Raw genomic sequence first — 15,492 nt, forward strand, 5'->3', positions numbered from 1 at the left:
CTTGGATCCCCAGAGCCCCCCAGTCAGTAGTCTTTGTCGGGGCGAGGCGTTGATACCAAGCTGTAAAATCAGACACTCGAAGATTAATTTTTGGATTATTCCTGAAAGGTTTCTGATTGATGAAGAGGGAGATATCAAAGGTTTGGTTAATTAACAAATCTTTCCCTCGTGCACTGGGGAAGAAAGATGTTTTCTTGTTTGCCCTCTCCAGGGATTCGACGGGCCCGAGGAAACAGTGGATATCTCCCCCTACTATGAAAAGGATTAAGATTCTGGTATCATTAGTTTGAAGTTGTGGGTCATCAATGACTTCATCATTGACTTGATTCAGTATATTGAGGGCTGGTGGAGTTGGTGGCGCAACCATGTGACCTTTACCCTTGTCTTGGGCAGCAGCACGGGAAGAGGAAGTAGCCATTGCAGAACAGAGAAGAAGGAAGTTTTGAAAGTTTAGGGTAACACGGGAGGAATTCGGAGAGCAAGGGTTCGAGAAAAATTTGAACAAGGGCGAGAATGATGAATTTAAAGTGTTACTATAGTCGTTATTACAGGAGGAATACAAAAGAGGTAACTTCGCAAAGAAGGTGAAGTGGTGGAAAGAGAAAGCGTAAGTCTCAGAAAACATGTTGAGTAGATTAGCATTAATGGAGAGGTTAAATGGTAATTATTGCTGATTTAAGGGATTGAAATTTGAATTTGAATTTGAATTTGGATTAAGTGTTTTATCTTCCAATAATGTTATCGAATGCAAACACATTAATCCAAGGGGGCAATTTGTTGATCGAAAAATATTTTTCGATTAAGGCGAGGTAGTTCGAAGTGATGAAAAAATCGAAGAATTCAAACGGTTTTCGAAAAGATATACGCGCAAGCGTGGGCTAGAGGTAATCGATGCGGATTCGATTACATTTACTTTATTAAATCGAATAGGCTGAATCGAACAAGATTTTCGAGACAGACAATCGAACAAGATATTCGAATAAGTAGATCGAGCAGTTATGGTAGTGGAGAAGTTAGAGGCTTTCGTCATGCGAGAAAATCATGGAAAATGTTTATACGGTTACCAAAGAGTATGCATTCAAGACTGTGATTTTGTAATTAATTGTAATTAGTTGTCCGTTACAAAAAAAGTAGATTATAAATACTAGGAGGTTTTAGGGAATAAGGGTTAGAACTTTAACTCAGAAAAACACTCAAGCACACTCACATCCCAGAGAATTCCTGGGTCTGCGATCGAGTAACTTTTTCTGTAGGGTTCCTTCCATGTTTTCATTCTGTCAATTTATCTTCTTGCAAACTTTATTTTTCAAACAAATTTATCTTTCAAGTATTCTTTATCTTCATTGTTCAATTTATATTTCTGCATTTTAGATTTTTATGCCAAAGTCCTTTGACCCAGTCGAAGGCACTTTACCGCTTTCTTTTATTTTCAACGCAAACATTTCCATTTTCAGCACTTTTTTTTTTGAAAACTTTCCTTTTTGTTTCTTTTATTGATTTATAAATTTTATTTTATCTTTATTCCCAATATCTGTTTAATCGAATACACTTTGATGCACTTTTAGAAAACTGGTACTTGCAAAGAGGAGTAGGTTTCGCTCCTAGACCACTAGATATCGAACCACCATCGATTTGCTAAAAATCGACAAAACATATATAACAAATATCTAAAATTTTATTATCTCTCAAACATTATTATAAATTAGTAACTAAACCATATTCTAGTTTAGGATTTTACAGTGCAGCTGATGAGGATTCTAAACTTAAAAGCAAAAACAGAATAGAATTCCATATATGACACCAAGTTTTTACGGTAGAGTGAATTGGGCTATTGAAGGTTGCAACAAAGTGAAGATTGCGTTCCAACCGTTTTGTGACGGGTGAACGGTGTCCCAGAAGAATGCAAGATTAGGATTTTGACATACTTTATATTGTTTTGCTCCTTTATCATCCACATCCCCACATTCATGTCCCATGTTTGCCACACAGCACTCCTCCAATGGATTCATCAGGCTTGAGTTTCCTATACATAATAATGAGGAGAGGTAAAAAAAGAAGTATATAGTTATACATTAACATATTTAAGTTTTCGATAATATTATACGACTAATTCATTTTGATAATCAAATTTAACCAAGTCGGTCCAACAGTTTAAAGATTAATAATTAGAAATTTTAATTGAAGAAAAAAAAGATGGACATAAAAAAAAAAAGACTTGAATGAATTTGATTATAAAATAACATATAATATCTTTTTTAACCATTATATCAATAAGCAATATGATTGTTAGTCATTGGAGAGCCTAAAGTTATCAAGTGTTAGTTACAATCATCAAAGGGAATGAGAGAGAACATACTATCGTGTGCTTTGTTCATTGTATCAATTGCGGAGAGGAAAGCGTTGTAGAGGTCTAGTGTTACCAAAACGGTTTTACCAGCTTGAGTGTTGAACTGTTTGATCGCATCATTCAACAGTTGGTTGTGGTTTTGGGAGACTTTGTTAACAAGGTCAATGCAATTCATATGCATATCTATGACAGTTATCACAGGCAAACACCCCATTGGTTGTAATAGCGACACTGCCACTTTCCCCACTCCCAAGCTTTGGATTCGTTTAATATCTCTTGCCAGTTGCTCCACAAGGGATTTAGTGAATTTTGGTATGTCCTACACATCCCAAACAACACTTCTTTAAGAATAATATCGTCAACTCAACATAAACAATATTTATAAATATATACGTCTACATTAAAAATTAATTATCAAATTAATTATTATATTTGTATATAATAAAAAAATATTTAGTAATAATAAAAAATTTAAATTTATTTTATTTAATATTTATTAATTATTAAATAAGATAAAATTTTAACTATTTTTTGTCTTCTTAATATTATAAATAACCAAAAATATTATTTATATATTAAAATTATTTACTAAAATCAATCACTATATATATATTGTTTAATTTATTTTTAATATGTATTTTGTATTTTAATATGTATTTTATACTAATAACTAATTTTGGTAGTTGATTTTAGTTTATACGTAACATGGTTGATATATAATATATATGTTGATTAACTCATTATTTTAATGTGTATTTTATATTTTAAGAAGAATGCTAGAGAGTCAGAATTTATTATTTTTAGCCATCAATTAGCTATTAATGTTTATAGATATGTGATAAAATATATTGTTGGGTTATTAGACTAAAGAAATTGAGTTGATGACTAAATGATGATTAAAAATAATAAATTCTGATGCCTCCTAATATTTTTTCTAATGTATTTTATATGGATGATTAATTTGTTGTATACATACAATATGGTTGTTTAAAAAAAATAATAGTTAGACACAAAAAACAAATAAAAAAATTATAGTTATTGGTAGACAAAATTAGTACTTACAAGGAAGCTGCCATGTTGTATATGTGCGGTATAATCATTACCACCGGCGTTGACAAGAGCTAAGGAGGATTGAAGGTCTGTTTTGGTGTAGAGATTTTGTTGAATTAGCTGCTCAAATGTGTTGATTTGTGCAGTCAAATTTGGTCCATCAATATGGGTATCAAATACTCCAGTTCCTCCATAGGCAAAGTTAATTCCATTTTGAATGTTTGATGCATTTCTATACGCGTTTGGTATGGGTGAATCAATTTTCAGGTACAAAGCTACATGGAACGTAATGATATGAAAACACTACACAAGAAACAACGAAAATATATAAAAAGGTAATATATATATATATATATATATATATATATATATATATATATATATATATATATATATTAAAAATTTTAAAATATTATATATAATTTTATTTTAACTTTAATATTTAAAATAAATTTTAATTTTATTAATTATTAAATTTTTTTATGGTCAAAATCAATCAACATAAATTAATCCAAAACAAAAATATTATTATGAATATAATTTACATCAATTATTAAATCGGTTATTATATATTTATATATAAATATATATTATTTAAATAATTTTTAATATATATTTTATATTTTAGTATATTCTATATTAATAGATAATTTTTTGTGTTTAAGTAATATGATTATTTTTAAAATGATTTCTTTATAATTTCATCATCATTTTCACATTCTCTCTCATTCTTTATCATCTTCTCTAGCCGCCGCATCTCTGTTGGTAATGTTTGTTTCTGAAAACTGAAATTCAATATATGTTTGATGGTCAAAAATTAAAATTAAAATTTCAGTCTTAGGTCACAAAATCTCAATCTTTTTAGTATTTTCAGGATATAAGGACACAAAAGACTAAAATTTTTTAGATAAAGACTAAAATTATAACAATTTTTTTTAATAATTAAGGGTATTTTAGTAAATATTGTTATTTTATTTCATATTTATCTTAAATTAAATGAGATACTAAAATAGCCAACGAGTTATAACTTAAATGAAATAATCTCTCCATACTCACTTAGAAGTTGCAGATTCGAATCTCACTTCTGACTTTGTAAAAGAAAAAATGAGATACTAAAGTATAATTCAATTTTATATACTTCACACCAAGAATAATATAGATCTTTAATTTAATCTCTTTCTCTCGATCAGTCTTCAGGTTAATTTATGAGTAAAGTATCATTTTTATCCCTAACGTTTGGGGTAAGTCCTATTTGTGTCTCTAACATTAAAATCATCCTATTTGTATCCTTAACGTTTATAAAAGTAATTCAATATTATCCTACTATTAATTATACTAACAAATCAGATTATATTTTTCAATTATTGTCACTTGAATGTATTCATTCTCAATTAGGTCTCACTTGGATGTGGTCGATTTTAATATTATATCCACTATTTGTGTTTAGATTCAATTATATCCTTGGAAAAGTGAATTATATAAATGTTGTAGGAATTAGTTTCAATACTTGATGAGCTATTTTTCGGAGTAGATTATCGATTCTATCCCAAACATTTATATTCTAACTTTAAGAAGAGGTTTTTAAAACTCAAATTAAAGCGCTCATGATGTGTAATTGATGGCAGGATAACATTGAATCACTTTTACAAACGTTAGAGATACAAATAGGACGATTTAAACATTAGAGACACAAATATAATTTACTCCAAACGTTAGGGATAAAAACGATACTCCACTCGTAATTTATTTATTTGACTTAAATTGATGGATTTTTTTTCTAAAATTAGACCTTTAAAAATAAGACGTTAAATGGACTCAACTTAATTAATTCAAAACAATTGTTGAATGAGCCCACCTACAATTAATCATGTAGCCCAGTTACTTATTTATTTTTTGGATAATAATCCAGTTCAAGTAACATACACGTAGGCTTGGTTTGGTTTATAATATCTTAAGTATTTTTAGTTAAAAGTTCAAAAATTACTAAAATTTATTATTTTTGTTCAATGTTTTTAGTAATTAAATTAATTTTTTAGTTTGATAATTTAATAAGATATTTTTAATCTTTAAATATTATCAATTAATTATTAAATAAAAATAATAAATTTTAAAATTATTTTTAAAACACATAATAAATTTATTATTATTAAAAAATTAAATTTTTTTATATTTTTAATAAAAAAAATTTTGTTTTATAATTTCAACATATACCTTAAAGACACATGAGAGATAAATTTTAATAAATTGAACCTCCAATCTTTCTTAATCTTTTTATGTTGTTGCACCTTGCACGGCGTGTTAAGAAAGGTGGTGGAAGGTCATTAAATAAGAGATTGTCTTGAATTGGATAGCAAGAATATTAGTTCTTTGATTCAGCTTCCCAAGGATTCACTCTTGTCATTCTTTCCTCGAAATCGAAGAGCTATGGTTACTTAACAAAAGAGGGTGGAATAATTTATCTTGACTAATTTTACCCATAAAAACTTAACAAAAGAATAAAGTAAAAATTTATTTAAAAAATAAAATTAAATTGAATTAAATATTAGAAATATTTTTTATATATTCTTCAAAAATTTCAGAGCCAAAAAGATACACTATATTCTAAATAAAATTAAATATACTTGTAAAAAGACACATTGATTTAAAGAAAAGTATATTATTTTAGATGAAAAAGAAAATATCGCTCAAGAAATATAACATAATCTTTGATACTGAATCTAGGGATAGAAGTGAGTCAAGCCAGCTCGAGCTCAACTCGTTAATATCTCGATAAGCTAAACTCGTGAGCTAATGAGACAAGTTTGAGCTTGAAATTGAGCTTATAAATTAAATGAGACGAATTTAAACTTGGAAAAACTCAGTTTATTAGCTCGTAAGCTTACTCGATTATATATATTAAGACACATATTCTATATGCATTTAATCTATACTTTTAATATTATATATAAACATATGAAATAGTAATATATATTAATTATCTTAATTATTTAAAATTTATATTTATTTTTTACATATAATTTTGATGTAGGACATAAATAAAAAATTTATAATTTATTTATAGATAATAATATATAAAATTAATTTTTTTAAATAATTTTTAAATATATATAAATTATAATTTATTGATATAGAATTATGGATTATATATTTATATTTCTATTATTTGAACCAGTTCGTGAGTTTTCGGTGAGCCGAGCTTGAGTTGAAGAAAAAGGCTCGATTGTTAATGAGTCGAGTCGTGAGCCAAGCTCAATTTTATTGAGTCGAGTTTGAGTTTAGTCTAACTCGACTCAGCTCGGCTCACTTCCAGCCCAAACTGTATCTATGATAGTAGAATCCTAATCTAATTTTTCTTTACACATTTATCCTTGTTGTAAGTTGTAACATATGAATTTCTTGCGTAGCAAGTACCCAATCTTTTTTGGCGCCATTCCAATATCTTGCCGTTTAATTTATCATCACTTTGACATTTTAGAAGTGGTTTAATTTTATTAAATTACGTAGTTGTCTTTTTCTTCTTGAAATCATTGATGTTATCATCACAATGAAAAGAAGATGGAGATATTGCAGAAGTAGACATAAAATTTTAAGAATAATTAATTGTGTTATAATAAAATTTATTAGAGATTTTATTTGTTTAATATATATATATATATATATATATATATATATATAGGTTAAAAACAATAGATCAGATAAATGATAAATTAATTTGTTTGATGAGAGTATTTATTAAAAGGAAAATATCAAATATAAAATTTCTTAGATTAATTTCATTGTAAAATAATATAATTTATCTAATGAGATAGTAAAATGATCTATTTAAAAATAACAATCATTTATCGCTTTTTCTTAGTTTATTATCATATTTTATTATTAATTATAAAAATACTATAGCAGCAAATATGACATCATCCATAATAACAAAAGGAAAAATATTATTCAAAAGTACAATTTTAACAACTATCCTCAAATACTTATGTATACAAATGAGAGAAATTTATAATTATACAAATTATGTAATAAATTTAAAGAATTTAATTTTCATACTATAAAATTTTTATTCAAACATCTAAAATCATGTATTATTATATAATTAATTTTCAAATTCATTGAATGAAAAAGAATAATGTAAAGTAATTAATATTTTTTAGTCAATATTAATTAATTTTTCTAAAGATTACTATGTCTATTTTAAATTTTAGACTTTAAATCGTAAATTTTTAATCATAAAACTTAAATTATAATTCTAAATTCTAAAATTAACTATTTTTTTTTTTTTTGAAGGAAAAAACAAAGGCAACTTAATTGATTAAAGGGAGTGAAAGAGGAAACGAAAAATGGGCTCGTTTTTACTATTTCTATGAGCATTGAAAAAGAAGAATGAGGACGCAGAAATATAATTAATGTTGAGAAAGTTTCATAGCAGTTACCAAGATAATCGGTGAGGACACGACCGTCGCAAAATCTTCCGCCAGGATGGCCAGGAAATGTGATTCCGCAGGGAGGCTTATAAGACTGCGAGTGAATGAAATTGCCAGTGTCTACGTATGAATCCCCAAACACAAACAATTTCACATTCCCATTGCTGCTGCCAACCACCCCATATGTCTTCTTAGCCCCTTCCACTGTTCCATAACAATAACAATGAAATGAAAACCAACAAGTAAAGCTAAGAATCATATTGCTTTGATTTGAGCTGTACCTGTGAAGATGGAGAGGAGGAGAACAAAAAGGGTTGTGAGGGTGATTATGAATGGAGATTGCTTCTTCCTCATTGGGACTGTGATGAGCTTTTGATTTTGAATGATGAGAGAGAGTACTAGCAAACCATCAATTCCGCGTTTGCTTCCACACATTTAGGCGAGGCAGTAAAGTTGTATAAATAGTTGAAAAAAATCAGGTGATAGATTACAGCTTATAAATAATTTGACAGATTTAATTAAATTATTATTTAATAATTTTAATTATAAAATTTTTCATAAAACGAATTTAAATTTTCACATAAAAAATTATATATACCAAAAGTTAATTATTAAATTACTTCAACATATATAAAAATTACTATTTGTAATATTTATATATAAATATGTGTAATTTAATTTATTTTTAATATATATTTTATATTAATAGTTGATTTTAATATTTAATTTTAGTAATTATTTTTTAATTAAAAATAAGATTCAAAGTCAAAACTTTTAGATAAAAATAGATTGACTATATCATTTGAACTATAATTCATTAACAATTTTAATAACTAATTTTAATATATACATAACATAATCAACTTTTATATATATATATAATACAAAAACTTACTTATAGTTATTTTATATAAAATTAATAACTAAAAATTATTAAATAATAATTTAATCAAACTTATCCTCTTATCTAATAATTTTTAATTATTAACTTTATATTAATATAACTACACGTGAAAATATAATTTATTTGATGGCATAAATGGAATGGAACAATGCCAAACTCGATCTCCTTGCATTTAAAAGGATTCATCATCTATAATTTTCCACTGATTGTTTTCCATACAATACTTCCTCATTACAATACATTTGTTATGGTTATTTTTGTTGGCAAATGTTTTAAAGGCATTAATTAAGAATATTATTAAAAGAAATTAATAATAAAAAAGAATTTATTATTTTCTTCTTAACAAGCGTACTTATAAGACTTTTTAACTAAGTAATACTATGAGAAAAAAATATTCTTTTTATTTTCAATGTTTTATTTTAATTTTATTACTTCTAAATTTTATCCTTTTTTTATCAATTTTATTCTTAATATTTTTAAACATTTCGACTTTACTACTATTTTGTCAAAATTTTTTAACAAGACAAAAAAACTAAATGCATTTTAAAATAAATAATTTTATTTCACCATTTTAATTGTGTGGGTCAATCTTATCAGATGATTAAAAATCTGAAACATATGCATGGAATAATCTTCTAATGAATATGATGTAAGATCCTTATCATCAAATTGAGATTATCCATTTTCATTTTTCACTAAATTTATAACTTGAATACTTTATTTTACTTGATGATACCAAAAGTTAAATAAGGGAATCTATTAAAGATCGAGGATCCTCCTTCCAATATTAAAATACAGAAATAATTAATTTCTGTTTTCTTTTAGAGGGGGCCGGGGTCCTAGTTTAGTATTTGTATTTCATTAATCAATACTTTATAGATTATATATATTAAAATTATTATATTATGACAAATACTAAACCTAACAAATTGCTATATAGCATGAACATGATTCAGACAGGAAAAAAAAAACCCATATAGCATTTAATATTTAAAAGGTTTAATTCTTTTATCAACTTAAATGATTTATTTTTACATAACAGAAACAAAATTTTGTATATTATTCTTAAAGTGTTTGTATGGCTTTAAAAAAGAGGTTGAATCGAGAATTCTTTATAAATTTATAACTTTAAATATATTTGTTGTTAGTTTTGCAAAATGAAGATTTAAAAAAGTTTTTCATTTTGTTCATTTCGAATAATGCAAAATAAAGAATGGAAGAAAATATGACATTACTATACATCTTGATTCAATTTCTTTATGCAGTAAAATCTACATCTAATTTTTAATGTGATAATAGCAGATTTTTTATTATAATTTTAGCAAAAATATCATCCAAATACTAATAGATTACACCCTAATCTATTTAATTAGTATTCCGATACATTTCACCAAGCTCAAAACACAACTAAATTTCAACTTAGTTTAGTCAATAATGCTAACCCAACTTAAAAAAAAAAAAAAAAAAAGGAACCATCCTAGTTCATCTACCCGAAACCATCTTTACAAAAATGAAGAATTTTATAATTTTTCTTATCTATCTCTCTTATCTTTTTCCTTTCAAAGCTTTTGCATTGATTCCTCGTTAAGTTTGTCTTTTGCTTTTTACATAAAAATAAAGTAGAAAAATAAGATATTCGATAAAAGTTTTAAGAACGAAAAGATAAAAATCAAAATGCTTGAAGGTGTTTAGTGCTTGCTCTTTCTGAAATTGTAGATCATCGCTACAAGAATGTTGGAAAATTTTTTATCATCTGAGATAGTACACCTTGATTGTTTTTGCACATCCGGTGAGTAGTAAATTTGCAGCTGTAATGTAATCAATGTCCTTTTGTGATGATGCTATAATTCTTTTAGTTTTAGTTTGTTCCCAAGTTTGATGAGTATATCCCTTTGTATAGATTGATGTTTTTCTTTCCAAGTTTTGAGCCTAGCTCGAACTACGATGCTTATCCAAAGTGTAATTTGATTTGTTATGCTTCTTGTTCCATTTGGAAAAAAATAATTATTATTAATTTTTTGACAGTTTTTCTTAGTCTGATCATTCATTTTTGGAGAAGTCCAATTTTACTCTAATATATTTTATTTTATTTTATTATTGCTGGTTTTGGGTGTGTTTTATGTAATTTTAAGAGATCTTAGTTGTGTGGTTGTACTAGTTCTTTGCTGTGAAAATTAGCAAAACTAATTTTAGAAAATAAATAAATAAATAAATAATAACTAATAGGTAATAAACAATTTTAGTTTATAACCTTAAAATTTTAATAGTTGAAAAAAAGAAGAATTATATACCTTTAATTGACGGATGATTCATATTGAAGAGACTCGCCTATAAATTGAGTTTTTTTTTTAATTCATTTCAATCAAGTCATCCAAATAGAATAACATAATATTTCTTTGAGTAGTTTTCTCCTATATATGTAGAGAGAAGTATGTTCTCCTTTTGTCAAGAAAGAGTATTATTGTAGTCTCCTTGTGATAGAGAGAAGTTGTAATTCTCAAAGAAAGTTATTCAATTGTTTCCATATTTTATACAAATTTCTAATTTTTCATTTCTATATTTTGATGTGTCATTTGTCTGGTACCTAATAGTGGTATCAGAGCCAAAGATTGCTGATTAATATTTTTTTCTCCGCTGCGAGTTATCATCTAAAAAAAACTGGCAGCAAAGTATGAAATTCCAAAATTCAGTGGGAGTAATTTTTCCGTATGGAAATTGAAGATAAAAGCCATTATGAGAAAAGACAATTGCGTTACAGCAATTGAAGGTAGACCCACTGGAATTACAGATGAAAAATGGAAGGAGATGGACAATAATGTTGTTGCAAACTTACACTTGGCACTAGCTAACTCAGTTTTATCAAGTGTAGCAGAGAAAAAGACAGCAAAAGAAATTTGGAATGCTCTCACCAAATTATATGAATTCAAGTCACTTCACAACAAGATATTCTTAAAGAGAAGATTTTATACTCTTCGAATGAGTGAGTCCACGTCGGCAACAGATCACATCAACAATCTAAATACGCTATTTTCCCAACTCTCATCATTGGAATATACCATAGCAGAAAACGAACGTGCAGAGCTCTTACTTCAAAGTCTACCGGATTCATATGATTAGCTTATCATTAACTTAACTAATAATGTTTTTGACTGAATATCTTTTTTTTTTTATGACATGGCTGCTGCGGTTCTTGAAGAAGAATCTAGGCACAAGAATAAAGAAGATAGATTAGAGAACTCAAAACAAGTAGAGGCTTTGTTGATGACAAGAGGAAGATCAATGGAGCATGGTTCTAGTGGGAGTCAAAGTAGACCAAAGTCACAAAATAAGAAGCATGTCAAATGCTACAATTGTGGTAAGAGAGGGCACTTCAAGTAAGATTGTTGGAATAAGAAGAGTATAGAGATGGTTCCAGAAGGATCAAGTTCTCAAGGATGTGTTGCGAGCACCTCTGATGATGGAGAAATCCTGTATGGCGAAGCAACAATTGGTTCTAACGGCAGCAAACAGCTTACTGATATTTGGATTGTTGATTCAGGAGCAACATGGCACATGACTTCTCATCGTGATTGGTTTTGTACATATGAACCTGTCTTGGAAGGATCGATGTTTATGGAAAACGATCATGCCTTAGAAATTGTTGGAATGGGTACTGTCAAAATAAAAATGTTTGATGGTTCTATTCGTTTACTTCAAGGGGTAAGACACGTGAAATGCTTGAAGAAAAATTTGTTGTCAATTGGACAATTGGATGAACTTGGTTGTAAGACCCATATTGAAGGTGGGATCTTGAAAGGAGCTCTTGTGGTAATAAAAGCAGAAAAGATTGCAGCAAATCTATATATGCTTGTGGGAGATACTTTGCAAGAGGCATAGGCATCAGTTGCTTCAGCAAGCCAAGAAGAAATGACGATGATATGGCATTGCAAACTGGGTCACATGTCAGAACGAGGCTTGAAGATTCTTGTAGAACGTAATCTCATTCCCATGCTCAAATCGGTAAACTTACCGTTTTGTAAGCACTGCGTTACAAGCAAGAAACATAGATTGACGTTTGGTAGATCAACTGCTCGGAGCAATAGATGGACAGGGCACTCTCTGATACAGAATGGAGGCTCAAGTACCAAGAAGCAGTTGTGAGAGTTCTTTCTAGAACAAAATTTGACTATCACCCTCTCCTCATAAAGGACAGCACCGACATCAACCAAAGAGAGAATATACCTTTCAGATTCGAAATTATGTGGACTTTTCACCCAGAATGTGAATCTTTTTTGAACAACCATTGGAGCAATAGTAACAACCTTAACTCGACCTTATCCAACATTAGAGAAGAGCTCAAAAAGTGGAATTCATAAATGTTTGGAAACATCTTTAAAACTAAAAGAACTATTTTAAACAGGTGAACAAGTATTCAAAGAAGCAATAGCTACGGCCGTAACCATTTTTTGGATGAACTTGAAGCATTGTTCAATAAGGAGCTCAATGAGTTCCTTGACAAAGAAGAGGCCTTTTGGCTTTAAAAATCAAGGGAACAGTGGATATTGGATGGAGACCAAAATATGAAGTTCTATCACACTAGGACCATTATTATAAGAAGGAAAAATAAGATTCTAAAGCTCAGAGATCAATGAGGAAATTGGATAGAGGAAGAACAACAATTAAAGAATCACATCTCCAACTTCTACCAAAAGCTCTACAAAGAGGAGGTAATTACTAGTCCTATAAATTTAAACATAGTGACATATCTAATTTTGATTGTTCAAACTACAGGTACCTAGAAGCTATGCTGACAGAATAGAAATAAAGAAAGGTTTGTTTAGTATTGGGTCTCTAAAAGCTTCTGGAGAAGATGAATTCCCTAGCCTTCTTAAAAAATAATTTGAAAATTACTAAAGAGATCGCAGCTTTGTCAAAGCTTGCAGGGCTGATCCTACCTTTATTAAGGATATAAACACTACTTTGCTAGCACTCATTCTAAAAGTACAATACCTAGAGTTCATTGATCAATTCAGACCCATTGCTTTGTGCAACGTGAAATGCAAAATCATCACCAAAATCCTTGTTCAGTGAATAAAACCTTTTTCTTGGTGGCAGAATCTCTCCCCATCAATCAAGCTTCATATTGGGACGAAAAATTCATGACAATATTCTTATTGTGAAAGAAGTCATGTGTAAAATTAAAAAAATTAATAAATAGTTAATTAATAAATTAATTATTATTTAAAAAAATTATAAAATTAAGTTTTATAGTTTAGAGAAGTAAAAATATTTAAAATACGAATTTTTAACGCTAGTTTTAAAGATTTGGCCCAAAACTGGACTAACAGACCGAACCGGTCAGATTGGACCCAAACTGGACCTAAAGTCCAACATAAAAATAGCTTAACTCAACTTTTCTTCCCCATAATCACATTGAAGCACGCTGAAGGAAGAAAGGGGAAGCCATGGAACCCTAGCTTTCATTTCACTTTTAACTTCAATTCCTTCTAACTTTCAATCCGGAGTTCCGATTGACGAGCCGTCAGCGCCACGCATTCGTCTTAGAATTTTCTTCAAATCCATCAGAACAAAGTGGTAAGGAATTTGAAATTTCTCACCTAGTTTTCACCCCCTTTAATTTCGTGATTTTGGATATTGAATGTTGAGGGATTTTGTGTTTTGATGATGCTAGGTGTGCTCTAGTGGTGAGAAATTACTAGATTTTGTCTCAATCATTCGTAGATACGGTAAGAAACTATTAAACCTTTGTGAATTTTTGGATTAGTGAATTCTATGTTAATTCTAGTGATATTGTATGCATTGATGGTAATCAGTGGCTAAGAGAAGGGGGGTTGAATCTTAGCCACATTTTGCTGAGTAAAACTTACTGCCTTTTAAATTAGCTTCAGGAGATTTTTCTGCATTTTGTCTCATAACCAGACACGAGACATTTTCTTTTTGTCTCGTACCCAGTCAGGAGATATTTTCAATTTTGTCTCCTTAGCAATAGAAACTGAAATGGAGTAGAAGAGAAAGAGAGAATCACACCAAGAAGTATCCTGGTTCAGCTGCTAAGTGCAATGTAGCCTACGTCCAGTCTCCGTCACAACAATGATGGAATTTTACTATAATCAAACAGATTACAGACACCAATTCTCCCTAGGAACTACCCTTCTTATCCGGGACAAGTTCAGAATCTATCCCCAATCCTGAACTTGACTTGGTCACCTACCAAGCTTTCAACTGCTAAGTGCTAACCCAACTTGCAAGGAAATTCCCACAGAATCATGATACACAACTCATTGATGTAAAAAGGACCTCTAAGACACCTATGGCTTTTTCTTTAATTTTGTACACTTTGCCTTTTTCCATTCACTGGCTTTTTCATACAAACCTCACACTGTTTGCCTTTTTCACCATGAGACTCAGACAGACAAAACTAAAGAAAATACAAAATGAAACATTGAAAGAGAAGAACTTCTGTTAGCTTAGGGTAGCTATGAGAACTCTGTGCTTACTCTCCTTGTCTCAAGCCTTGGCCGTTCACCCTTATTATAGAAGGAGAAGCTTCCAAGGTTGAAACGGTTTAACCGAGCCAACTTCTTCTTCTTCAACACCAAATCCGGTTCGGACAGAGAGAAGAGAGAGGGAACCAAAAGCAAAACCAACATACAATTACCTCTCTCTCTCATCCCTTTTCTTCAAGCTTTATCAATCTAAGCCTTCCATGTTGACTTGGTCCCCAAGAAGGATTTGTGACCCTTGATGAACACTTGATCTTTGACAGC

At 29.1% G+C, this 15,492-nt stretch overlaps 1 protein-coding gene across 1 annotated transcript; it reads right to left on the minus strand.

The window, feature by feature from the left end:
• Positions 1–1,656: 1,656 nt before the first annotated feature.
• On the minus strand, positions 1,657–8,246 carry LOC112780110 (GDSL esterase/lipase At5g03610). Its single transcript, XM_025824451.3, has 5 exons — positions 8,103–8,246; positions 7,831–8,025; positions 3,410–3,672; positions 2,357–2,666; positions 1,657–2,023 (listed from the first exon to the last, which is right to left on the minus strand). The coding sequence occupies exons 1-5, from the start codon at positions 8,173–8,175 to the stop codon at positions 1,809–1,811; spliced, it is 1,056 nt and encodes a 351-aa protein (XP_025680236.3). The 5' UTR covers positions 8,176–8,246; the 3' UTR covers positions 1,657–1,808.
• Between the last annotated feature and the right edge of the window lie 7,246 nt (positions 8,247–15,492).

This window comes from Arachis hypogaea, chromosome 19 (assembly GCF_003086295.3).
Source record: "Arachis hypogaea cultivar Tifrunner chromosome 19, arahy.Tifrunner.gnm2.J5K5, whole genome shotgun sequence".
Taxonomy (NCBI): Eukaryota; Viridiplantae; Streptophyta; class Magnoliopsida; order Fabales; family Fabaceae; genus Arachis; species Arachis hypogaea.